Source organism: Juglans microcarpa x Juglans regia, chromosome 8S (assembly GCF_004785595.1).
Source record: "Juglans microcarpa x Juglans regia isolate MS1-56 chromosome 8S, Jm3101_v1.0, whole genome shotgun sequence".
NCBI lineage: Eukaryota > Viridiplantae > Streptophyta > Magnoliopsida > Fagales > Juglandaceae > Juglans > Juglans microcarpa x Juglans regia.
The window spans coordinates 6,248,969-6,273,753 of record NC_054609.1 but is presented as its reverse complement, the minus strand read 5'-3'; the positions used below and the strand labels follow the sequence as shown (position 1 = coordinate 6,273,753).

Genomic DNA, 24,785 nt, shown 5'->3' with positions numbered 1-24,785 from the left:
CTCAATAATTCGTATAAAACCTAGCATAGGAACCCTGCTTATCTGGGCGTCTTAGCTTTTCAAAAATTTCCTCAACAATGTCGAATAAAATTAGTCGTCACCTATAAGATAATCACATAAATTTTCATAAATTCTCAATTTATCTCGCAGTTCGATATTCAAGCCTAAACATCTAAAATGACATATTTTAACTTCCTCAAAACCCAAAATTCTCATTCTTCTTAAAATACCAACATCATTGTCTAAATTCATCAATATCCAACTTAGTAACTCCGACTAAAACATTAAATTCTAACCTATTTTCGATTGAGATCTTATGATAATTTATAATACTAAATAACATAACTATATCAAAATCATTATAAGTAGATGATTGTACCTTTGTTTAAATAATAAAAAAAATCCCTTTAAAAGGATTTAATAATAAGATTTGCACTTTACCGATCACTTCAAAAATTCATCAGTATTTTCATAAAAATATTCTGTTAAAAAAATCAGTCTCTTATAAAACTAGTTTAACAAAATCATTTCTGTAAACATGAAAAATTTTAGAGTTTATAAATATTTCATAAGGATTTAAAACACAATAATGCAACTTGTAACTCAAAGGTAATAATGTAATTTTATTTATTCTTAGACCAATTATGCAATAGCTTTTGTATTTCTTTATCATTTGAAAACATGAACCAAGTGCATAACAGTAATAACTCTTATTCTGTTAGTTTATAGACTTACCTATATATATATATATATATATATATATATATTTATATGTATATTTAAGTCAACAATATGCAACATAAGGGAAAGAAGTGCAGCGGCAACACTTACGGAAATTGGGGGGGGGGGGGGGGGGAAGCACGACGGTGTGGAGCTGGCGGTTGGCTACGGCGGATGGGGGCGCTTGGTCACTGGCTGAGAGAAAAGAGAGAGAGAGCGACGAGCAAAAAGGCACACGGTGAGAGGATGAAGGAGAAATCGAGAGAGAAGAGAAACCAACAGAAATGGCGTGCTCTTACCGGGGAACTTGAGGCGACGTGCGAAGGATTGGGGTGATGGGATGTCCTCCCCGGTAGTTTCTGTGGGGACAAAACGAGGTGGAGCTCTCGATGGAGGGCGGTTGCAGCAGCTTGAAGGTGGCTAAAATGCTCTGTTTTTGGGTAACAAAAACAGAGGAAGACGAGGCTTGAAAACAGAGGCTTCAAGGGCGCTGGTGGCAGCTTCAAGCGGCGGGGCACGGTTGGGGTGATGAACTCAGAGTGGCTGAGATGTGAATGAGAAGGCAGAGGAAATGAATTTAGGGTTGAGAAAAGCATAGCATATAAATAGGCTATAAATGGAAAACAGATAAAAATCTCAAGAGGATGAACGGATGGACGTGCATGAAAGAGGAAATATGGCGTGAACTCGAGCGACGTGAAATCTGGAAGCGTTTTCCACGGGCCTAGGCCTGGTAGCGGGCTGGGTCTCACAAAACATCCACCAGAAGTGTTTTTCCTGTCATCTGCATTACCTGCCCAATCAGCATCTGAATAGCTTGCAAGTTCAGTATTAGAGTGTCTAGAGGAGCGTCTTGATGATGATGGTGGCAGTCAGACTGATGGTGATAGTTGAGACCCTTGGCTTGTTGTGACAAAAAGGGGGAGTAGTACATATTCAGGGGGAGTGGTATAGATGTAGGGGGAGTAGCAAGAAAGCTGTAGAAGCGGTTTTTGTTTTATTAGTAATGGTATCACATTGTTTTTGTGGGGGAGCAGCTTTTGTTGTTAATTACATGCTACTATTATTTGTTTATTGAACTCAATGTCTGATTAATTTTTTAATGAAAAGTTTTTTATGAAAACTGTGCAACTGACATTGTTTATGCTTATGAGATTATTTCTTGCATATTTTTTGTGGTTCGTTTAACCGTTTGCTAAGTATTTGCAGAAATTTCTCAACATATTCAAGATTTTGCCTAAATCATGGGAATCATGTTTTGCGTGTGTCAGGATTAGGTCCTATGTATAGGTTAGAGGTTTGTGTTAATTGATTGACTGTTTGTTTGTCTCTATTTTTGAAAAGATCATTAAAATTGGATTACACCTATTTACCCCCCTCTAGGTGTACTGATTGGTAGAACCACTGTTTTTTTAGTTACGACCCAATTTTTATTTTCTGATTTTCGGTTTAAGTACGTAGGGTGTTCTTGAAAAATAAACTGTTAGATCTAATCAAAATCTACACATTGGGACGTTGTTGACTTGTTTCAATTCACGAGTTTATCCAGTTTACCAAGTCCTAATCAATCTGAGTTTGTCTCCGCACAATAGCTGTGAACTACGAAAGATCATAATGTACAACCATACTCAAAACCTAGATACTCTTTCAAGAGAGAACGGATTTTGATGAGAGAGTAATAGTGTGAGTACCCTAGCCTCTTCCCTTGCATACAGCTGGCCTTTATAGCCAGCCTTCATTGCGATGATCCCAGCCGTTATTGCCTGGCCATGATTCGAGGCGTTATTGCCCTGGGTAATTCTAAGGGTGAGGGGCTTGCCGACTAAGCGCGCTCCTCCACTACTCTTTGTTACATAAACAAAACTCTCTAGCAGATCTTTGCTGGCTTTATGTATATTATAGCCACTTTTTTTAAATAGGAGTAGTGGAAATATCGTGTTTGGATTATATGAACCTGATTTACAATCTAAGATTTAGTCCTATTGGACTGCATGACTATCTAATATTACTTTATGCAGTGTGTGGAACGTCAAATTAACAATATTAATAAAATTCTGTTTGCTTTTGCCTTCTCATTAGTCTTGCCTACTCCTCGATCTGGCTCAAACCTTGCAAATTCTTTGAAAATAAAAAGTAGGTTCCATAAAATAAAAAATATATATATATTTTTTATAGTGATCCCACTTTTCAATAGTATTACTATTTTTTCTTCAAACCTTTGTGTAATTAGCATCAACATGACCACTCTCTCCGATATATATTCAGGCAGCTATGAATCAACAGGAGAATTTGTTGCATGATTTTAGTGAAAATGGAGAAGAGCTGTGGTTTGACTTCATGGCTGATACTGGTGATGGTGGGGATTCAACATATACTGTGGCACGGCTACTTGCTGAGCCTCACATTTGTTTTGGTAGCCGTATCTTAAAACGCGGAGACTTGCTACTCATTGGAGGGGATCTTGCGTAAGTTGATGATATTTCTAGATGATCATAAGGTCTTCAGAATCTGCAGAATCCATGTTTTAGGTTGAGACACCAGCTTCTTCAAAAAAAAAAAAAAGATCAAACGTTAAGCCATGCATTCGCTTAATTTGTTCTTTTACTAATTGTGGTAGAAATTATTTGCCATGCAAGTCAAACACTTCCTCGGATTTTCTGTACTTAATTTACCACTTCTAAAAGATGGTAACAACCAACGTATATTAGGTCAGTATTTATCAAATCTTATCGTATATCATAACGTGACAAATGCTCAAACAGTAAAATCCTCAAAATTCAATTTTGTAACTTTAATGGTTGATATCTAAAACAAAAAATATTTACATGCATGGTAGAACAAGAAATATTTAGCATTGCAAGCTTTAATCACTAGAAGAGTTTTATGTTGGCCAAGGTTTGCATGGTGTTTTGTTAGGACGTCATTGAGAATCATCCAATTCAAAATTTCTTTTGCAAGAAATATTTTTAGTCAAATATGTTGAAAAATATTTTGCTGGTTTTATTTGAATTTTTCTTGTATCACAGGTATCCTAATCCGTCAAAGTCTACATATGAACAACGCCTCCTCCGTCCTTTCGAGTATGCTCTTGAGCCGCCTGACAATTTTGAGGAGGATCATCGTGATGGACCTCAATGTTTCGTTATTCCCGGAAATCATGGTTGGTGTCAGTTGTATCTTGATTAGACTCTTTTGAGTTTGGATCTTTTCACCCACAAAAAAGAGGGTTTCTTTTCATCCTTATATACAATCTAAGTGTAATTTTTGTCATTCAAGGACGGTGTTTTTTAACGTCAAGCTGTGTTTTCATTCTTTCGTATTATTTTCTTAATTTTGGAGTAACAGATTGGTTTGATGGTCTTCGTACCTTTACGAAGTATATATGCGAGAAGAGGTGGTTGGGCGGGTGGTTTATGCCTCAGAAGACGACTTATTTCGCTTTGAAACTTCCTCAAAGATGGTGGATATTTGGTCTTGATCTTGCACTAGATGGTGATATCGATACCTACCAATTCCAATTCTTTTCAAAAATCAAGGTATTTTTTTTTTATTCTTTCTCTTTGTTTGGGAATTATTTTAATTTCTCAGCTACCTAAATGTTTACTTAGTAGTGCACAATATGCATGCATCTCTTACATGGACTCGAAAGTTATAGGTTCAATGGTTCTTTTTTTTGGCCTACAATTAGAGTGCCTGCAAGTGGACAGTCACCGGCCATGTATTTTTGTTTTATAAATTTGCTGGTATTTTTGTGAATAAGTGTGTTTTATTTATTAATAACAGGTTGACCTGTAATATTTTAATTGAAATGTATAACACTTTTTCGCACATCATTTTGTTTTAATAACTTCCTTGTTAAAAGGTGGCATGGCTCAAGTCTTACATTACTGATTGGGATTGCTAGGTCGCATCTAAGTTAGACTCTAAAATAACTAGTCAATGGTATAATTGAAGTCTCATTGAAATAATTAGAAAGAATAATAAGTTCTCCCTCCCAAACAATGTGGGAACCACCTAGACTTATCAATCTGTATAAAATATCACACAGTCTATCCCTTAAATCTACGAGAGGGCTGGGAAGAGGAGGTGACCCCCAATGTACAAAGAAATAGAAAGAGGTTGATTTAATTATTTGTATTATATTCTTAACACCCTCTACTCACGTGTGAGGTGTGAGTCAAACTCTCATTTAATGAAAGGCCCAATACATTAAATATTTAATTAAATAGGATAAAATGTAAAGTCAGGGTTCGAGCTCATATAAAATCACCACTTCTCCCAAAAGTTTAGGCTAATGAGAAGAAGTAGATTTAATTATTTGTATTGTATTCGTTACACTCTTGAATCTTCTGCTTGCTGACTGAATATCTTCATTGTTAAACCATGTCTAATTAAGATAGAAAACAATGATTCGGTGATCGTTATGACGCATGAACCGGACTGGCTTCTTGATTGGTATGACGGTAAAACTGATGTTGACAGAGAGAATCTCTCAAATCTTATATGCAAAACTTTGAAAGAAAGGTGTAAGCTTCGAATTGCTGGGGACATACATCACTATATGCGCCACTCAATGGTTGAATCGAATATTGATTCAGTTTATGCCCAACATCTGCTTGTAAATGGTTGTGGGGGAGCATTTGCCCATCCCACCCATGTATTTGGTGATTTTAAAGAATCTCATGGAGTTTCCTATGGGTGTAGAGCTAGTTATCCTGACAAAAAAAGGTCGAGGAGGGTAATTTTCTCTACCTCTACGGATCCCTTGTCAATACCAATCTCAAGTTTCATAAACATTTTATCTTTTGTTTCTTGGTCATAACTTTCCTTTTCGTTTACTTCAGCTTGGATTTCAAAATATTCTAAAGTTTAAAAGGGAGAATTGGCGGTTTGATTATGTTGGTGGCATTATGTACTATATGTTGGCCTTTTCTGTGTTCCCACAGGTAAAGTACTTATAAATAAAACTTGCCCTAAATTAATTAGGACCTCTCTCTCTCTCTCTCTCTCTCTCTCTATTTATTAAGAGTACTTATCCATATGACTGATCTCTTCTTTTTTGGGGCCTAGTGTGAGCTTCATCACATCTTTGAAGTAGACTCCAAGTTGGGTTTTTGGAGAACTTGTTTCCGCACGCTGTGGAATGCTTTTATATACATGCTGGAACACTCTTACGTTTCTCTAGGAGCCGTTATGCTGCTGCTAATTGTGGCATTTGCACTTGCACCCTCCAAAGTTTCAAGGAAGAAAAGGGTAGTGATGGCAATTCTTCACGTTTCTGCGCACCTAGTTGCAGCTCTAATTCTTATGTTGGCGTTGGAACTGGGTCTTGAGTTGCTTACCCGCCATAAACTATCAGCAACTACTTCAGGTAGATTTCCCTAGCTGTTATATATATATATATATATATAGGCATATAATTTTTCAAAGCCGAACTGCATTAATATAACCGACGTCCAAGCAGCTCTACGATCAATGAGCCAGATGAAATGTTTGTTTTAGGGAATTTTTGTCCAAATACACATGGTATTTAGATTTAAAAGTACTATTATTGTGCAATTGTTTTGAAATAGTCCATTATGGTATGGATTAGTTAAAAATAAGTCACTTTAATTTTTTCAAAACAAGAATTTAATTTAATTTAATTATCTTAAACAGTAATTAAGATTTTAGAATACAAACAATAGATTTTGTATGTACAAAATATTTAAATTATTAATTTAAAAAAAAAAAAAAGGGGAAAGAAGCAACCAGCTCTTGTGGTGTTTGCCACATAAAGTGCCCGGCCGTGCGTAGTGGTCTTTTTTTATAAAAATATTAGTATTTTTAAACGTGAAATTATTTTTCTTACTAAAACTTTATTTTACAATTCTTTGAAAAGATTAATTAATTTTTTAATAAATTAAAAATTTCTACATACGTTGTTTTCGTTTTATGTGATAAGGTTTCATCATTTGATCATACGTAAAAATATAGTTTCCTAATCAGTTTGACAAAATTAGGAAAGGCAGAATGAATATTTTTATTCCTTGAACAGATTTTGTTTTTCTTAACCAGGTTATGAACACTCTTCACATGATCACCAGCATTACGAATCCCCTGAAATTAGTCACTTTCCTCCTCCAAATGGCACAAGAGCAACGATAGAAAAGTGGTGGTTTCGCAAGCTTTATCATGGGACGTTTGCCGAGATCATCATGCTTACATTTGATCTGCCAAAGGTAAGAGAAGTTCTCTCACTGTTTAAGAAATCGACGATGCTTAATTCCTCTTTTTCATTACTAAGACACATTCATTTGGATTAATATACAATACCAGTTCATCGCTGTCACGCGGAGCAATATTTGCAAGAATGGGATGGCGTCTCTCTCTCGATTTGAGACAATTCTTTATTATGGTTGTGTCTTCCTTTATTTCTGGCCCTTGTCGACCTTTGTAGTTTCCCATGTGGTTGGATTCTACCTATACATCTGCGTCAACTGGTTAGACTTGCACTATGACGAAGCCTTCTCCTCTCTTAGGATTGCTGATTACAAGGGCTTCACAAGATTTCACATCAAAGCTGACGGTGATCTTGAAGTTTTCACCCTTGCAGTTGACAAGGTAAAGAGGCCGTTAATATATATTGATTCACTTTTGCGTTTCAAAATCTAATTAGTGTTTGTATCTTTTATCTTCCATGATATGAAAAACTAATTTGTTATTAATTGAATTCCAACCCGTGTTGATCATGCAGGTGCCACGGGCATGGATGGAGAACCCTAAATGGCAGCGGGAGAAGAAGATTGACCCTGAGCGATCCAGCCACAAAAGATGGTTTCCCAGCAAATGGATGGCAGATTATCCGTGCAAGGACCCGTTGGAAAGTGTGAAGATTATTGACCAGTTCGTCATTGGAAGAGAGAATAGGCCAGCCTAGTACCAACCAAGCTCATAATTATGGTACAACTACTTGTTCTATAAACGATGTCAAGTCGATCAGCTCAATACTTATACAGAGCTTTCATGCAAACCCAGCCTGCATGCAACTTAATCGCACTTTTATTTCACCTTTGGTCGTTGTTATCTCAAAGTTATCTTGTTTTACATGTTATCAACTAGGAGTACGATCGAGTCTAATAACTCTTCATGTTCTGTTATATAAAGAGCTTCAATCTCAAGTGACATATTCTGTATTGGTGAGGCTCCAACGGCCTCCTCCACCTTTGTGTCCGAATTGGTGAGATGCCAATGATCTCTTTAAGCGTCAGTCAGATTAATTCTAGCGTGAGATCATATAGTATGTACTTAAAGCGGTAGTCCTATCTATTTCCATGGCATGCTATATATCTTAGGCTAAAGAGGTGGGATTCAGAAATGATTCAAAAATATATATAGTTCATGTGAGGAGTCTGTAGCATTGCCTGATGAGATTGTATCACCGAGGATAGAAGCTATGTTTTGCTAATATTTTGAAAGCTAGGAGCCCCAATTTCTTATGAATCTTATCCCAAAAAATGCCGGGTTTTATTTTTGTTCACCTAAGGTAAAAGCCCATTTGCAACACCTACAACAGATTTGCGAGGTCTGTTGTGCGGTAGAGATGGACTGGGAAAAAGTTACTTCACAATTACAAACATCTGAAATGGCTTTGTTATTCAGGAGATACAGTTTTACCTAAAAGCATTTGATTTTAGTTCAAAACAACAGGATTTTTCTCCCTTTAGTCCATTAGATAAAATATTATTAATGATTTACAAATTACAGTAGGCTTAACAGTAACTGAGAACTTGCTGGTCAAAATTATATAGTGATACAATAGATGTAACTTCAATAACCAAAGAGGATACCAGGAGCCATTCAGAAGAAGCTTTCTTGTACATGGAAACCAAAAATGCAATCTGATATAACTTTTTGATCAAGCTAATTGAAATATAAAAAAACTGAAATATAACCTCTTCACAAACAATCATCTGTGGATTTTAAGATGTTCATAAGATGATCAAGCGGACAATCTGCCCCAAAAACCGAAATGACTTTGTTGTTTCTTTTAAGCATTTGTTTTTCTCATCACGACTCCAGTGCTGCATTGAAGAATTTCAAACATAAACCAAAAAATAAAGAAATCCACCTACTTAAAGCTAATGCAAACCAACTAGGTATGACAGGCATTGGAATTAACCTCTCCAAGCATGTTCAGCTTCTCACGGACGGCACTCATCAACCCTGGCATATCCCCCTCCCATCTGTAAAACTCCATCTCCCTTCCTTCTAGGAGCTTCTTAGAAACCTAATAACCAATCAGTAAATATATTTACATATATATTCATGAGCATGAGACATGTATCTTAATTACAAAGTTTAAATTAACGCTATCCACCAAACATTCAGTGAAAAGAAATGCACATCAACTAAAAATTAAGCAATTGCATAAGAGTCAACAAAGGACTTGTTTAAAATTTGAGATAAGGAAACATTGGGATCATACACATCCACAAAATTGAATGCCTATAAGGAGATAAACTCCAATAAAACATCAAGCATGTATTAACCTTATACAAGTATTTTAAGGAAATTTATTTTATATCTCTTCATTCTAACATTTAACACAAGAGTCGAACTGGATGATAGTTTGAGTGGCTTTATGTATTTTTCCTAATAAGACTATCCTGTAGTAACTCCAACCCCTTTTTTAGGACATTGTCTCTGCGGGGAGTGACACTTCAGCATCTACGATAGAATGGGCAATGTCAGAATTGATGAAAAACCCATGAGTCATGGAAAAGGCACAAGCCGAACTACAAAGAGTCCTTGAGGGGAGGGGGAACATTAACGAGACAGACATTCAGAAACTAGATTACTTGAGAGCAGTTGTCAAAGAAACTCTGCGGTTACGCCCTCCGGGTGCCTTAATCCCAAGAGAATCAAGAGAAAAGTGTGAAATCAGTGGATATGAGATACCTAGCAACACAAAAGTGCTCATTAATATATGGGCTATGGGAAGAGATCCCAAATACTGGATTGATGCTAATTACTTTCATCCAGAGCGGTTCTACGACTCCAGTATTGATTTTAAAGGGACCAACTTTGAATACATTCCATTTGGAAGTGGTAGGAGGATCTGTCCAGGCATGTCATTTGCTCTTGCAAGTCTTGAACTTGCTCTTTTTCACTTGTTGCATCAATTCAACTGGAAACTCCCCAATGGAATCAAACCAGAAGAGCTTGATATGTCTGAGTCTCCCGGATTAAACACCAAAAAAAGGAAGAATTTGTAATATATATATATATATATATATATATATAGGTCCAAGGTAAAGATTCACAGATTCATTCTTCAATATTCAGAAGTTTTTAGTTCTATCTCACCATAGGTAGCATTTCGCAATCAACGTTGGTTGATTTAATATGGTTTTCCATTTTTTTTCTTTGCTTAATCCAGTTAGAGCAGGTGACTTTCTTATCCAATTTCAATTTTTTGCACAATGTATCTTAAAGTCAGCACATATTTCTAAGGAATTTTCTGCACGTGACATTCTGATTTGATCATGAGAATCCCACAGAGCAGGGAAAAAACACCAAGGAAGAGAGAATAGGCCACCCCACCCTGCGAAAAGAAATAGATGCTACTTTCATTGCCTTTCATACAGAGGTAGGCGTAGCCTGCTTAACTGAATGTTAGGATATGATTTTGGGATGTACACACACAAAGACTACTCAGAAAAAGCAATTAAAAAGGTTCAGTCTTGTATGAGAGTCCGAGTCGAAAGTGATTGCATAAGGTCAGAATCAGAAGTGCACAAGTGTCAGTCCATAGTTTTATTCTATACAGGAACAACCCCAAATATTCCCGAAACTAGAAGTATGGTTAACAACATAAATTCACACGTACCTGCCTTGCTATCACCTGACCTCCTGCAATATGTGAAAAATATATATTGTAGAAATGGCAAAGAAACAACGGGGCACTCTTCTCTGCAAGTTCATTTAAATACTTGGCATAAGAAACTCCCGGATTGCTAGGTTCAGGAATCACAAACCCCTGTTGTATAATCCACTCTAGATCTTTTGCAAGACCTTCTGATCGTTCCAATCCAGTTTTTCGGAAATAGGCGTCTGTAATCAAATCAGGCATTAGATTCTCACAAGAGTTTATTTTTTATAGGTAATGAAGAAGTTTTATTCATAACAAAAGGCATTGCCAACAGGACGTATATATAAGTAAATACCCAACTATTCTCACAAGATTTAAGAACCACCTATGCTTATGCTGTAGCGTCATTAATTGCCTTGAAATTCGATACGGAAATGCAGTAGAGAAACAGAACATAATCCCCGTTTAGTCACATTCACAAGGGTTTGACGAATTCCCATTCCGCTTACCCACAGGGCAAAATACCTTCCGAATAGAACTACTCATATAAGCCTCTAAAAGCTAGATTGCTCTGCTTTACCAAGGAAGCATATGATAACCCATAACCCTCCAGAATAATAACAAGCACACGTTACATCATAATTGGCTAAAACCACTAGCACATGCAAGTTCAAAATAAAAGGACTCACAGGAAACGTCACTGGATTCATCGACGATACGCTCCAGAGTGTCGAAGACGAGCTTGCTATCAACTAAATACTTGAGGTAACCATCCAAGGTCGGCTCCCATGTCGCTCCACCAACACCACCATCATCATCATCTGATGCCAAATTACCCTCCCCATCTTTACCGTCTTCACTAGATGAGTCTTGGTCATCGTCATCGCTGCTGCCCTTGTTAACTCTTCGGAGTCTCATGGCAACGAACCTCATCTCTTCGGTAATGCCTTTGCTCTCTCCTGGGTACAGCCTCCTGTACCTCTTCCTCCTCCTTTTCACCGGTGGAGCACTAGTCATTGCAATCGCCGGAGAGGGAGAAGAAGATGACGAAATGGACGAGGAATCAGAGCAACACAAAATTAGGGCTCTTCCAGTCCCCATCTTCTGCTTGTTCTGCCCGTACATCGAATTCGCTGCAACTCTCGATGAACTCAACGGCGGGGGAGATGGTATTTGTCGTAGAGGAAGAAGAATAGCTTGTCGCATGGCTGTCTCCATCAACGACATCGTTCTGGAGGTAAGAGGGACAATGGTAGTCCGAAATTTCCTGACAGTGCCTGCCCGCACTCTCAGGGCAAAACGCTAACGTCTACTCGGACTCGATGTGAATTTACTCCGATTTCGAGCTTTATGTTCTGTGACCTGTCGTGGACTACTCTTTCTTGGTGTTTGAGTTGGGCTGCGCAACTTGAAAGGGTGAAAGGCTACGTTTGGTAAAGGTAATTATTTTTTATTTTATTATTATTTTTTATCTATTTTTTTAGTTATTCATTATTTTTTATTTATTATTCATTATTCTATTATTACTTTTTCATTACTTTTTTATTACTATTTACGAACATTCTCAATACTTTTTAGATATTCTCACTACCCAAACTTAGCTAAGACGAGATTTCTATCCATAAAACATAATTCCTAATAAAATTTAAAACATTATTTAAAAGAAATTTTTTTCTCATTAACTACTATTCATTATCCCACAACTCATTTTATAAAAAATACTCACAGATCCTATGAAAAAAAACTATAGAAATAGAATGTAAAAATAAATAGTAATTGATGCATAGAATTCTTCTATTTTATAACTCTAATAAAAATACTACTATTTTTTAAATTTTGTTTGAAATTAGAAGATAATAACATTTTATTAAAAAATTAGTTTAAAAAGATAGTTGTTCCACATACTTAAATTTAAAAAAGTGTACCATAAAATAATTCATTTTTTCATATGAATCTCTTATTTTTAAAATTACACAGTTGCTTACTACACTGCCACCAAAGTAATAAGCACGAGCCTTGTTGCTCTCTCTTTCCAAGTACATGCACCACCTTTGTATACCTATTCAAAGTAGGCTTGCCGATATGAGTTGAGAAAAATTACAAGGAAAAATGAATAAAACAAATGAACCGTTAGAGGACAGGAGCAAGCACACAGATGCACCACCAAAGTAATGACAGTAGTAAAACTAATAAGAAAACAAAAAAAAAAAAAAATGTTAGGAATGGAGCAAGACGGCTGAGCAAAAACAAAGGAAACTGATCTGAGATTCTGAACAGATGATTTATTTACAAAAAAATTCGTAAAAAAAAAATAAAAATGCTGTGTATTGGACAATGATTAACAACACCATGTCCAAGGGCATCATCTGAGGAGGTTCGAGTATTCTGATAAACAGGCTGCCAGACTTGCCCGATGAATTTGTGTAATCAGAACTGTCAAAATTTGTCTTCTGCAGCTTCTATGCTTGTGTTTAGATGTGTTAAATACCACATTCAAAACCCAGCTCCAGAAGTTGGCCATGGTCACTTGGGCAAATTTTATGCAAAGAATTCATAACAAAAGTATCTCTTCATGTATAACGGGCCTTCATCTTTCGCAAAAACTCTAGTGTTTCTTTATATGAAGGATCGGAGCGGCTGATTGGTTTGCATGAATTAATATGATCGGTTGACTCTAAAACCTGAATGAAAGATATAAATATATAAGAGAAGGAATGATTAAGAGGAAGCATGGTAAACAGCAAGCTTGACAAAGAAGATAGCAAATTCAAGCTTGTCATCTTTAAACAGCAAGAATTTGAAGCCAAGTTCCTAAAACCAAATGAAGCATGTGAGGTAAATCCTTTAAAACAGAATAAAAGACTACAACATCTGCCAGATCAATCCCCTAACCGATCATCTCGGAAAACGTTGAGCTGCACCAGCAGTGGATGCAACCTACCAATATTTTCATCCTACATATGTGATTTCATCCCCGTAAGGTAGAAATTTTGAATTAACACAACATCATCTGCAACTCATCATATTCTTCAACATATTTATCAAAGCTTTGGTAAAACACACTACCCAAGCAATAATCATGTTTGGGGGAATTCAATCTACAGAACATGCAAGAATGATCAAAAGAATTTTGCCTTTCAAAAACTTCGTTTTTTAAATTTATTCGATTTTCTTATAAATAAATTTAAATTGGTTAGAAGATCCACTGAAGTAGGTAGTCTTAACTGGATATGCAGGTAACAGGTAACAGGTAAAAGCCTGAAGGCTGTTCCCATCCATCAGGAGATGCCAACCATCTCTCCTTTCTACCAAAACATTTTTTTTTTTTCTTTTTGACAAGTAAGAAAAACTTTATTTAATGAAACTAGCCGTAGCTCATGTACACAAGAAGATACAAAAGAAGCACATAATTACATTCTAGAAACTTGAAAAGAAAACAAAAACTCATGAGCATTTCCTCCCTTAAGGACAATAGCCAAGAACCACTGCAGCAAAGAAGACAAAACAATTTCCAGATATCCTCAACAGTTCACTCCTTATCGTTGAAGCACTGATCATTCCTTTCTATCCATAAACACCACATAATATACAAAGGAATCATCCTCCACGCTGCTGCCAACTGAGAGCTTCTGTGCCGCCTATTCCAGCATGCTAGTAAATCCACCACTCTCATTGGCATAGCCCAACTCAACCCAGCTCTACTAAGAACCCCAACCCATAACTCCCTAGCCACCTCACAATGTAAGAGTAAATGATTAATCGATTCACCATTTTTCTTACACATGAAACACTACTCCATAACAACCATGCCACGTTTCCTCAAATTGTCAATCGTCAAAATCTTCCCAAGTGCAGCTATCCAAGTGAAAAAAAAAAAGCAACTTTAGACGGCACAAACGCCCTCCAGACTCTTGGAAAAGGGAATTGCTGCTGGCTAGACAACACCTTATAATAAAATTTAACAGAAATTTTTTTGCTCCCCATGTGTTTCCACAACATTCTATCCCTCTCATTTCCTCCTAAATTCAGAGAATACAAGAAATTGAAAAGATCTGCAATCTCATCAAGTTACCAATCCTGTACATTTCTGATGAAAGTAACATTCCACTGCACAGACCCATTAGCACGGCTCAACATCTCTGAAACAGCAGCCTGCTGATTTCCAGCCAAGCTGAAAACAACCAGAAAAACAAAATGAAGGGCTCTCTCACCACACCATTCATCAAACCAAAAACGAATTCCTGCACCCTCTCCAACCTCAAACTTAGTATGTTTTACAAAACTGTCCCACGAAATAATATATTTTCATAAACACACACCATAAGATCCCCTACCCTTCTTAGAGCACCATCCCCCCCCCCACCAAACACCTCCGTACTTTCAATCAATAACCTCTCTCCACAATGAGTCCCCTTCCATTTGATACCTCCATAGCCACCTTCCTAACAGTGCCTTATTAAAATTACTCAAGTTTCACACCCCTAGGCCTCCATTCGCAATCGGGCAGCACACCCTATGCCAACTCACAAGGTGGAATTTATTCACCTCTCCCATGCCACCCCATAAGAATGCTCTAAACAACTTCTCAAACCTGTTTGTCACTCCAACCGGTAAAAGGAACAAGGAATGATAAGAAGTGGGAAGGTTGGAAATGGTGCTTTTAATGAGGTAACATCTTCCCCCTTTTGATAAACATAGACGCTTCCAACCTGACAGTCTTTTCTCAACCTTTTCTACAACACCATCCCATATATTTTTTACTTTGAACGACGCCCCCAACGGAAGCCCAAGATATTTCATTGGAAGAGACGCAACTTTGCAGCCCAACAATAAAACTCAGCTTAGTTTCTTGAAGACACAAAATCAATTTTCCAGCTACGGAGGAGTGATCTAATACGGAGACGCTTGTTGACATCATTAATCCCCCTTACATTCCAAGAGAGGATTTTAGGCTTCATTTGATGACCAATATCCCCTCCCTTTCAACCTGTCCCTCCCCACACTTCCCTCCTTATTATCATAATTAATGGAGCATTTTAAACGTTTCAACTCCCTGTCCTTTTTTGCTACAGACTTCTACTCCTCAAACCCTTCACAAGATATCCCCATACATGCCTATAAATCTTCAACCTTTTTTAATACCCAATTTGAGGCATTTTTGGTTAAAGCATGAGATAGGAGGATACATATAGGGATCGGGCTACCCGCATCCTCATCAAAGATTTCCCCCTCATATAATTCCAGCTGTAAATTAGGCTCAACCACATCCCATCCAAAAGAAACCTCATGTTGTAAATCTCCAGAAAATGCCAAAACAAAGCAAATGTTCATCTCGGGGTGCAAAAGATCAACTGGGTGAAGGGGTTTTAATAACAGAGGAACTGCGTCCAACGAATGCACTTCATTAACCAGAGGAGCCAAAGACACGAACGGATTAGAAACCACCTCACTCACCTCTCCCTTATTGACTTCCCGATCAACATTTCACCCTCTTCCACCTTCGGCAACAGCAACGTTTCCGACGCACCACCAGATGAGTCGCCGATGATCGGCGAGAGTTTCTGTGCAACCTCCGAGACCATCGGGTCAAGTAGTGGCGCTGTCGTGCTAGACTCACCCAAGCCTCCCGATACACCGAAACTCCCAAAATCGTCAGCTCGAGGCTTAGCCTTCCACACCCGTTTTGGGCTTTTCACCAAGCTCGACCCACTCACTGGTTCAGACTTACTCAGCCCTTTAGAAAGGCCTGGCCCAAATTTCCCCTATGAGTCCCTTCGCTGAGCCCATCCCCCTGACCCAAGCCCATCCCCACCCCTTTGACTTCCTCAACACAACATATTGTCCCCACCCCTTTATCCTCCTCAACGCACCTCATCCCTTGAATATTACTCTGCAACTCATATATTTGAGATTGCATCTCTGACAGGGCCCGAAGCAAACTTTCCTTATTAAGGCCAACAGCTCCCCTGCCGCCAACAGCTCCCCTGCCACCATCCCCACTACACTGAGCCCCTGCAGAGAAGGCGACACCACCTCGTAGGCCAGAGCTAGCACCCAGCCTAACAGGTCCTCAAGCACAGTTTAACCTCGGTTTCTGCAAAGCCTCTATGTACAACCGGGCAGAAGGTTGATACGAGGTTGCCGTCGTCAGTGGTGGTGCCGACCCAACAAAACGGCCTTCTCTGCCAGCCTCCCTCAAAACCTTCACCAGTTTTCTCCATCCCTTACCATCTGTGTCTTCAAGAATGAGAATACAGTTTCGGCAACCACCTTATTTGTATTCCACCAAAGCCATGAACGCCCCTTGGGAGTTAGAACACCTTTGTGCTATGAAGCCCCTATCTCCTTCCCGATGTGCTGTATAAAACTCCCTTCTCCCCACCTTCAGGCGATCCTCCAAAGCTTTGGTGAACCAATGTGCCGCGGCTAACTCCAAGCAAAAATTTTTCACAAACTTCCACCCTCTTTCAGTAATGTGCACCCATCGTCCATCTCTTACTACCTCAAATGCCTTAAGTTCAATAATAACAGCATTCGACATACCCATTTTCCTTCCCATAAGCGCAAGAAACACTCAAATCAAACGCCCATGAACATCATCGCAAGCCAACTTACAGAAAAAAAAAAACCAGAGTGTACAGAGAGAAAATACATTAGAAAAACTTCCAAAACAAAAATTTAGTCAATATAATGGATAGCTACTATATTCACAAAGAATCTCATGCAGGCCAGGATCAAATCCGAATCCTGTTGTACCGACAAGTACATGCAACATGAATTCCATTGTAGGATTGTATCGAACAATTGCTAGAGGTGAGGGACATAGAGCATATAGTGATGTTGAGCAGCCAACACTCTAATAGCAATGAAACTTTAAACTCATCCCCAAGTTTTTATTTTTGTTATTGGCACCGGGTGTCCAGGACAAAGTCCAGACTAAAACACACTCACGCCCAACTAAAAAATCCCTGCGATTATTTTGGCCTTTTCTCTTTTTTCTTCCTCTTCTTTTTGGTTTTTTTTTAAATGACATGTTTATCAACATCATACTTACAACAAGTTCACCAAATCCAGGATATGCAGACTCAATGGGTACTACTTCCATTCGGAAAGCCCATCCCCCATAACCTTCAACAATTGGAGTTACCTTGGTCTGCAAAACAGTCACCAACTACCTCTTAAATTTACAGTGAGAGACACACAGGAATAATACAATAATATAACTGGCAGTGGACTACCTCGCAGTAACTGAGAACATCAAGCATCCCTTTCTTATGAAGGTGTCGAAAGAAGTCATTAAGCTCTATCAATCTAGGAGACCCACTTCTTAGCTCCACTATCTAAGAAACAATACAAGCTAAATGCTATTAATATCAATTCAGATCAACTTGTACAAAAAAAGTTTCGTCTCTGGATAAAATATACTAACATTGGGGGCAGAGCGAAACACGAGGCCCATTCGCCAAGGCATGTCTGCTAGTTTGCTGCCAAAATGTGGGCAGCTATAGAACACCTGAAATCAGGGTAAAACATTGGCGTCATATAGAAATAATATTTTAAAGATGATAGAAGGATCTGCAATGTGCGAAAAATATTGATTGAAAGCATACCACTCCAATGGTGTTGTTCACAAGGTTATCAACATTCTCTGCCTTGGCTTTATACAGCATCTGCTTGACAACCAACCCTCCCATGCTGCACACAGGAGAAACTCAATACACTAGAAAATAGATTATACACAAATACACACATGAAATGTAATATGTAGAAAAATTCTGTAAAGTAACGGAAGTAAAATCAAAATCATGCTCTCTCTAGAAGAGTTAGAACTTCCAGCAGTGTGACAGGATTAGTTCATTTTCCATCCTCAACTAGTTCCACATAAACTTATTACTTTAAAGCAAAAACAATCCAGCAGTCCAAAATCACCTACTTTTAGAATGACTTATCATTGATTAACCACACCAAATCCACTTGTTTGGGACATAAATCAACAGGAGACTTGAGGATGAAAGTAAAACTAAAGATGTCCATCTGAAAGCAAGATCAATTTTAGATGTGAAACTTCCCTAAAATATGTTATGTTACTGCAGCAAAAGAAGGGGAAACAAAAAGAAACTTCCAAACAAGACTCATTTGTGCATGCACGTATGTGCACCTTTCATAATGTGCATCTAATTGCAGGAAGTTAGCAACCTTAGCTCCTGAAATTTTTTTTCAATTCTCATCATGTAAATAAGAACCTACAGTTAAATTATGAACATGCAACAAATCACAGGGAAAGAAAGACTTCCTAATCAAATAATCATGTCACACATCAACACCTATCAAAATGAAGAAAATGTCAAGACTATACAGTAAGACCAAGCAAACAAATGAATGTGCACAGGCTGGCATGAACCCACACTCTCCTTCGTAATAAAAAATAAAAAAACCTGTGAGTCACAAACACAACGGGTCGATTTCCAATGCCTGCAGCGACAAGCTTCTCTAATAGCATGGAGCTAACTTCCTACACGTTTACAACGGAAGCAGATAAAAATAACCATCAGTAGGAAGTAAATTATATATAAGTCAACAGCAAAGTAGCAGTGGGAACTGCGGATTCCATAGGTGTCCATACGAAGGAAATCTGAAGATCATTTTCACTATTAATAGTATCACATAGGATAGTCTAGATTGACCAGGATGACATTCATTAAAGATACATATTTTAGTCATGAAAACATTCCCCTCCATGAATTTCAGTTAATAAAAAGTATGAAAACAGGTAATCTTAGGTCAAATCAGATTTTTTTTTATACCTATCTTAGGTCAAGTCAGATAACAAAATTATCTGATGAGCTAAAACTTCACAACTCATGCGAAATTAAAAGAATCTCAAACTTCTTGCATATAAATTATATTGTAGGCTAAATGACACTTCAAACCCCTACCCTACAACCCCTTTTGCAATATGAACTCTAACCAATCAAAACTGCCAATTGGCACACTTAACTACTTAATTATGGAAATTTACATCTTCAGTTAAGATATGACAGTTATGACTGCACCACATGCCCAATTGTTCATCAATCTTAATGGTTGGGTCTTAACTGAGAGTGAATAAAATGCAAGTTTTGGCAGCTTTAGAGTGCAAATTGAAAAAAGGCAGTATTTGGTGGCACAAGATATAATTTTCCTATATTTTAAATCCCTAGTAACACCACATAATGTGCCTCAAACGACTCAAACGGCATAAAGATGCTTCTCAAGTGTCAAACCTGGAGAGGCAGGCTAGCTCCAGACCATTTTGTAAGATTTGTCTGCACAAAACAACAATTGTGCTTTAGATGCTAAATAGGAAGACTTAAATAAATAAAACTTCCATAATCAACAAGAGATTAAGGACACAAATTTTCAAAAGCTAACTAGCAACAAAATTATTTCTTTGGTAAAAGAAGAAATCAAATTACTATCCAACTCAAACAAACCTTGTATTTGATAGTAAACATACGAGCTTGTGGGAAGTCAGATGAAAGCCATTCACCTGGCCAAAATGTTCCTAGCTTCCCTGCTTCCTGATCAATCTTCTCTACCAAGCCAGATGTAGTTGAAGATTTGTTGTCAGCCATGCGCCAAGACCTATAAGCCCCACCACGGATTCCATGAATAAAAACAACATCTAGCAAGGGCGGTTCTGGTTGTGAGCCATTATTAGATACATCAACAGAACTAGAGCAGTTATCATAATTTCCAGGTGGGTTTACAGGTGTAATCTCACTGGCAACTGTATTAGCCTCAGCCAAGGAGGATTTCTCCCTTCGAACAGTGTCTTCGTCTACATCTTCAGGACACTTCCAGTGAGGCATTTCAGGATTGATCAAAAATACCATGTCACCATATTGGGGACATTTCTTGCTTTTGTTCGAAGTGTCGGGATGATTTCTATTTACGGAGTCTCTGTCAACTTGGTTATTGCAAAATATATTTAAAAGTGTGGCCCTAGCATAACTTTGTATCTTAAGGTCACTGCAACCTGGTATCTTTCCATTTGCACAATCTTCAAGCCATTTACACCAAGTTTCATCTGCCAAAACAAGCTTCTGAACTTTTGGAAGAAGTGAAAGGATTGTTAACAGCCGAGCAGCATGCCGACGAATGTGAGCTGTGGGCGGAACACGGACACTAGATGAATCATTTGTATCAGAAATAGCTGTTTCCCCAGGACCATTTGGAACCCGTTCCTGTGCCTCGAATGTTTTAGATGCATCATAAGCTTCAATTGCAGCAAGTTTCTCATAATCATCGCTTAACAGAAAACGTCTCAGCAAGCACAGAATGCCAAAAGCAGTTATCTTTTCCTGACATGTGGAATCTTCAGCACTAATTTCAGTCAGTGCTTTGATCCCTTTAAGGGTTGCCAATGCAGAATCTGCTGCATCAAACTTAGCCAAACTATCTTTTTTAAGATTTTTAAGTGATCCCATGAAAGGTTCCAAAGACAGAAGATCTGCCAGTGGCAACGCATCTACAGAACCAGTGACCAGCTGGTTTCCAGCTAGATTAACAACAGAACCCGCTAATTGATTAGCAGTTTGTGCAGCAGAATGAACCTTAGATTGATCAATTTGAGTCTGCAAAATTTAGTATAATTCATGAATAGTAAGAGAGATACTGAGAAAACTAATAACTTGCCAAAAACATTTGAATAAAACCCACCACAAATTAGAATTCAGGATATGTAACGAGACAAAGTGTCCCCATGCAACATCATTTTTATGTCAAATAACTAAAAACGAGATCTCAAACCTTGACTTTGTCACTTTTAGGCTGATTGCTTTCTTTGACAGATGATGTCTTGGTGGAAGCCAGAATTTCAGATAGGATAATAGCTAACCATGCTTGAGAAGTCGGTACAGTAGACGGTCCATGATCTTCAAGGATACAAGAAAGGATCTTTATGGCAGATGATCGTACAGTGTCAGAGGAATCTTTACCAAAAACCCAACGAAGCAATATACCAGACCACTTTTGACTCTCTTCAAGAGATAAATGCATGTCCCCAGTACAAAGCAATTCTAATGCTTTTGCCAATGTGTCTTGCACATGCTTATGCATTGTCATTCGTTTAGCAGTGTCCCTCAGTAAATGAAGACCTTTCTCCATCACTATTTTTTTGGCCTTGCGGCTTCTCTCAACTGAAACCATAAAAGCAGACAAAGCAACCTGGGCTAAAGGAATGTCCTCATTTTTACTTGCCTGTGAAACAGTAGAAAGAAGACTATAACTCCAATCTGAAACAGAATCACTTAAGGACAAATTGCGATCCTCTAACAACAACCTAGCTATCAAACTCCCATGCCATTTCACAGATCTCTCAGGTGCCACTAAAGCAGTCATGACAGCCTGGCCATCTTGATCCAGTTCTTGAATATGGGACCTATTCACCTCTGATGCCGTTGCCCAATTTGCTAATGCCCATGTAGCAAAAGGTACAGCAACATGTTCACAATGCAAATCATCCCAGAGACCAGGAACAACAGCAGAAGCCAAATTCGTTTGCAGTAGTAAACCATCATGCCTATTTTGTAAGACAAAAACTTGAGAAGTATGCCTAGTTGATTCCTCGTGACTAGCATCACAATGCCCCAACTTCATAAGTCCACTATTCCTGGAAAGTCCCATAACACTAGTACCTCCAAGAATTTTAATTCCAATTCCTTCCAGTCCATTGCCGCCATCCTCATCATCTTCCTTTCTATCGGGCTCATCCAAATGCATTCCACCTTCCTCAACAACTTGAAGGGCTGCAGCAATATCTCCAGTTTCAGCATTCCCTGGTAGGGAGGGCTGAAAAGATACCTTGTCTAAACTATCACAACTGGAGGTGACCATATCCATAATGGCAGCCACAAGCATGCTCCTGCCTTTCAAAGAATCAGAAACATCGAATGAACTACGTCTTGATTGCTGCTCCCAAAAATAGGCAATATATCAATTGTAAAAGAAGACCCAAAGTATCAAGGCAACTGTGATAGGGTTGATAGTTTGGTACAATCAAACAAAACAAAGAAATGACTAGAATGGTAATTAGCTGAATTCACTTGGAGAACAGTGAAGATTGAAGTGCAATATAATAGATTTTGTCCAGGCTCTCCATGTAATCCACCCCCAGTGAAACATTTCTTAAAAACAGAACTAGACCACATTTGAGATTCACACCCAAGCTCAACAAGCAACTCACATTATCAATTAAAAAACTGGCCCTTTTCTTCATCTACTTAAACAGACAAATTCAAGGTCTTACTTTTATATAGAAGCCAATTTAATGTATTTGCTACTAAAATTTTGATAGCTGTAAATTCAAGACTAGTATCGCATGTGCTTTGTTTAAAACAGAAAAAAGGAAATAACGGTATATAGACCAATTCCACGGTCATAAAAGAAAACAAAAAAAAAAAAAAAAAAAAAAAAGGAAAATAAAAGCATTTTCTACCCGACCTCACTCATTTAGGACAATAAAATGATGCAGATACTTTTGTGTTTCTGCAATCAGATTGCGACATTTCTGCCTGAAGAATAGTGCGCCAACTATTCTAGACGCTAAAAAGAATCATGAAAGCATATGAAACAGGTATAGAACGTCAAGAATGCAATTTACACTTCACTAGGGTGAAAGATTGAACTAACAAAATAAAACATGCGTTGATTTTTCAATTATTCAGCACACGCCCGGAAGTACTTGAGACGTATAGACATGAATATTTAACATTTCAACGCAAATAGCCAAAACAACAACTTACCTGCTTCGACCGCTGAGGATGAGACGAAAAAATGAACCTCAGGAGATTCGGAATTGCATGAGGCCTCCCAATCACAGACGGGCACACATTAGGATCGGCAATCAAGTATGCCAGCGCTCTCGCCGACTCCGCTTGGGTCCCACAACCATCCCTGGGCACCGCCACCGACTCGAGCAACCAATCTACGACAGCCCCCCCACCGGCCCCGACGATAGCGGCCCTACGGGACGCATTAGCGGCGGCAATGTCGGCGAGCAGAGCCGCAACCCTAAGCTCGAAGCCCGAGCGGACCTCATGGTTGGCGGAGGACAAGACCGACCTCAGAGACTGCCACAGAATCGAGGCGGCCACACCGGTCTGTTTAACGTGATGGAAAAGGTTCTTGAAGGAGTCGGTGGACTTCTGTATGGCGTGCTCGGCGCCGGCGTACAATGGATTGGGGGATTCGTGTTCGGAGTTGTGGTCAGAGGAGAGCAGGGCGTAGGAGGCGACGAGAGCGGAAACGGAGGCAGCGGAGATGGCGAGGACCGAATTGCGAGAGAGGGAGCGTGTGGGGAGAGGAGAGAGCTGGTTGGCGTCGTGGTCACGGTGGAGAATCGGCGGCTGTGGGAATTGTTGGGTATTGATAAGAGGGTTAGTGGTTTGAGCGGAGTTTTGGAATCGAGGTCCGGAAGAAGAAAATGGACGAGGAAGAGGGAACCGAAGATAACGTCGGGTTCTGAAGCAGCAATGAAGCATAATTTCGGTTGCCTTTCAGAAGAACGAACCACGATGCAGAGTTGTGGGGGCCGGTTGATTAATTTCTCGGGAAAATGAACAAGGAGAGAGAGAATATTGGTGAGTGGTGTTTCTTCGTCTAGTGGATGTTTGGGGGAAGAAGAAGGTAAGAAAGTTGCAGGCTGTAGGGCTAATTCCGATTTGTAGCGAAGAAGGCGGTGAGGCTGAGAGAGTTGGCAAGGTCGGTGGTCAACGAAAAGGAATTTCCTTCGGGAAGATGCGCACCTTTGTAATAAGAGTGCTATAATTGTAAGAAATTGATACCCACCAAAAAATTATTTAGGAAAATAAATCATATAAAATTGTAACATTATTAGTTTTCACATAATAATAGAAATAATAAATATATATATATATATAAATATTTTTGTTATTTTAAATCACATTAATTAAATTATGAGAAATTTAAAAAGTGACGTCATTTTTTCTTTCAAGTTTTACTATTTTTAAAATTTGCAAGTCAATATCAGCACACCATTTACCGTGAGAATTATTATAGTCGTAACAAAGTTAAAACGCTCATATTTTTTCATAATTATGAAACCACTTTTTAGTGTGTTGAGTGTGTCAATGGACAAATTTGTAAATAAATTTTGAGTCAATCCCATAAGTAGGAATGTTACCTACTTACGCTTATTCTAAATCATTTA

General features: G+C 38.4%; 3 protein-coding genes and 1 pseudogene across 6 annotated transcripts in view; 1 reads left to right on the top strand and 3 right to left on the bottom strand.

Moving 5' to 3' along the window:
- Positions 1-7,661, top strand: part of LOC121244169 — a 33,385-nt gene extending 25,724 nt beyond the window's left edge. Inside the window, exons 8-16 of the mRNA XM_041142200.1 lie at positions 2,986-3,185; positions 3,747-3,880; positions 4,066-4,256; positions 5,117-5,458; positions 5,565-5,666; positions 5,791-6,091; positions 6,778-6,941; positions 7,039-7,323; positions 7,457-7,661. Coding sequence (XP_040998134.1) covers positions 2,986-3,185; positions 3,747-3,880; positions 4,066-4,256; positions 5,117-5,458; positions 5,565-5,666; positions 5,791-6,091; positions 6,778-6,941; positions 7,039-7,323; positions 7,457-7,639 — 1,902 coding nt within the window. The 3' untranslated portion in view covers positions 7,640-7,661. The remainder of the gene's footprint in view (positions 1-2,985; positions 3,186-3,746; positions 3,881-4,065; positions 4,257-5,116; positions 5,459-5,564; positions 5,667-5,790; positions 6,092-6,777; positions 6,942-7,038; positions 7,324-7,456) is intronic.
- A 956-nt stretch (positions 7,662-8,617) lies between these two features.
- On the bottom strand, positions 8,618-11,961 carry LOC121244354 (probable inactive heme oxygenase 2, chloroplastic). The gene is made up of 4 exons (XM_041142396.1): positions 11,263-11,961; positions 10,592-10,815; positions 8,882-8,989; positions 8,618-8,783 (listed from the first exon to the last, which is right to left on the bottom strand). Exons 1-4 carry the CDS (start codon positions 11,798-11,800, stop codon positions 8,691-8,693), a joined length of 963 nt encoding a protein of 320 aa, XP_040998330.1. The 5' UTR covers positions 11,801-11,961; the 3' UTR covers positions 8,618-8,690.
- Positions 11,962-12,835: 874 nt separating this feature from the next.
- On the bottom strand, positions 12,836-24,357 carry LOC121244353. Of its 4 annotated transcripts, none has more exons than XM_041142392.1 (10): positions 23,359-24,356; positions 21,365-22,525; positions 20,047-21,189; positions 19,837-19,878; positions 19,009-19,085; positions 18,184-18,268; positions 18,003-18,086; positions 17,812-17,913; positions 17,628-17,726; positions 12,836-13,254 (listed from the first exon to the last, which is right to left on the bottom strand). In XM_041142392.1, exons 1-10 carry the CDS (start codon positions 24,094-24,096, stop codon positions 13,144-13,146), a joined length of 3,642 nt encoding a protein of 1,213 aa, XP_040998326.1. In that variant the 5' UTR covers positions 24,097-24,356; the 3' UTR covers positions 12,836-13,143. The 4 variants fall into 4 exon arrangements, 3 of the variants coding, with proteins under 3 accessions (XP_040998326.1, XP_040998327.1, XP_040998329.1); XM_041142393.1 differs by having other exon boundaries at positions 21,365-22,482; positions 23,359-23,496; XM_041142395.1 differs by having other exon boundaries at positions 21,365-22,478; positions 23,359-23,495.
- On the bottom strand, positions 13,750-13,888 carry LOC121245156 (annotated as a pseudogene).
- Positions 24,358-24,785: the final 428 nt, after the last annotated feature.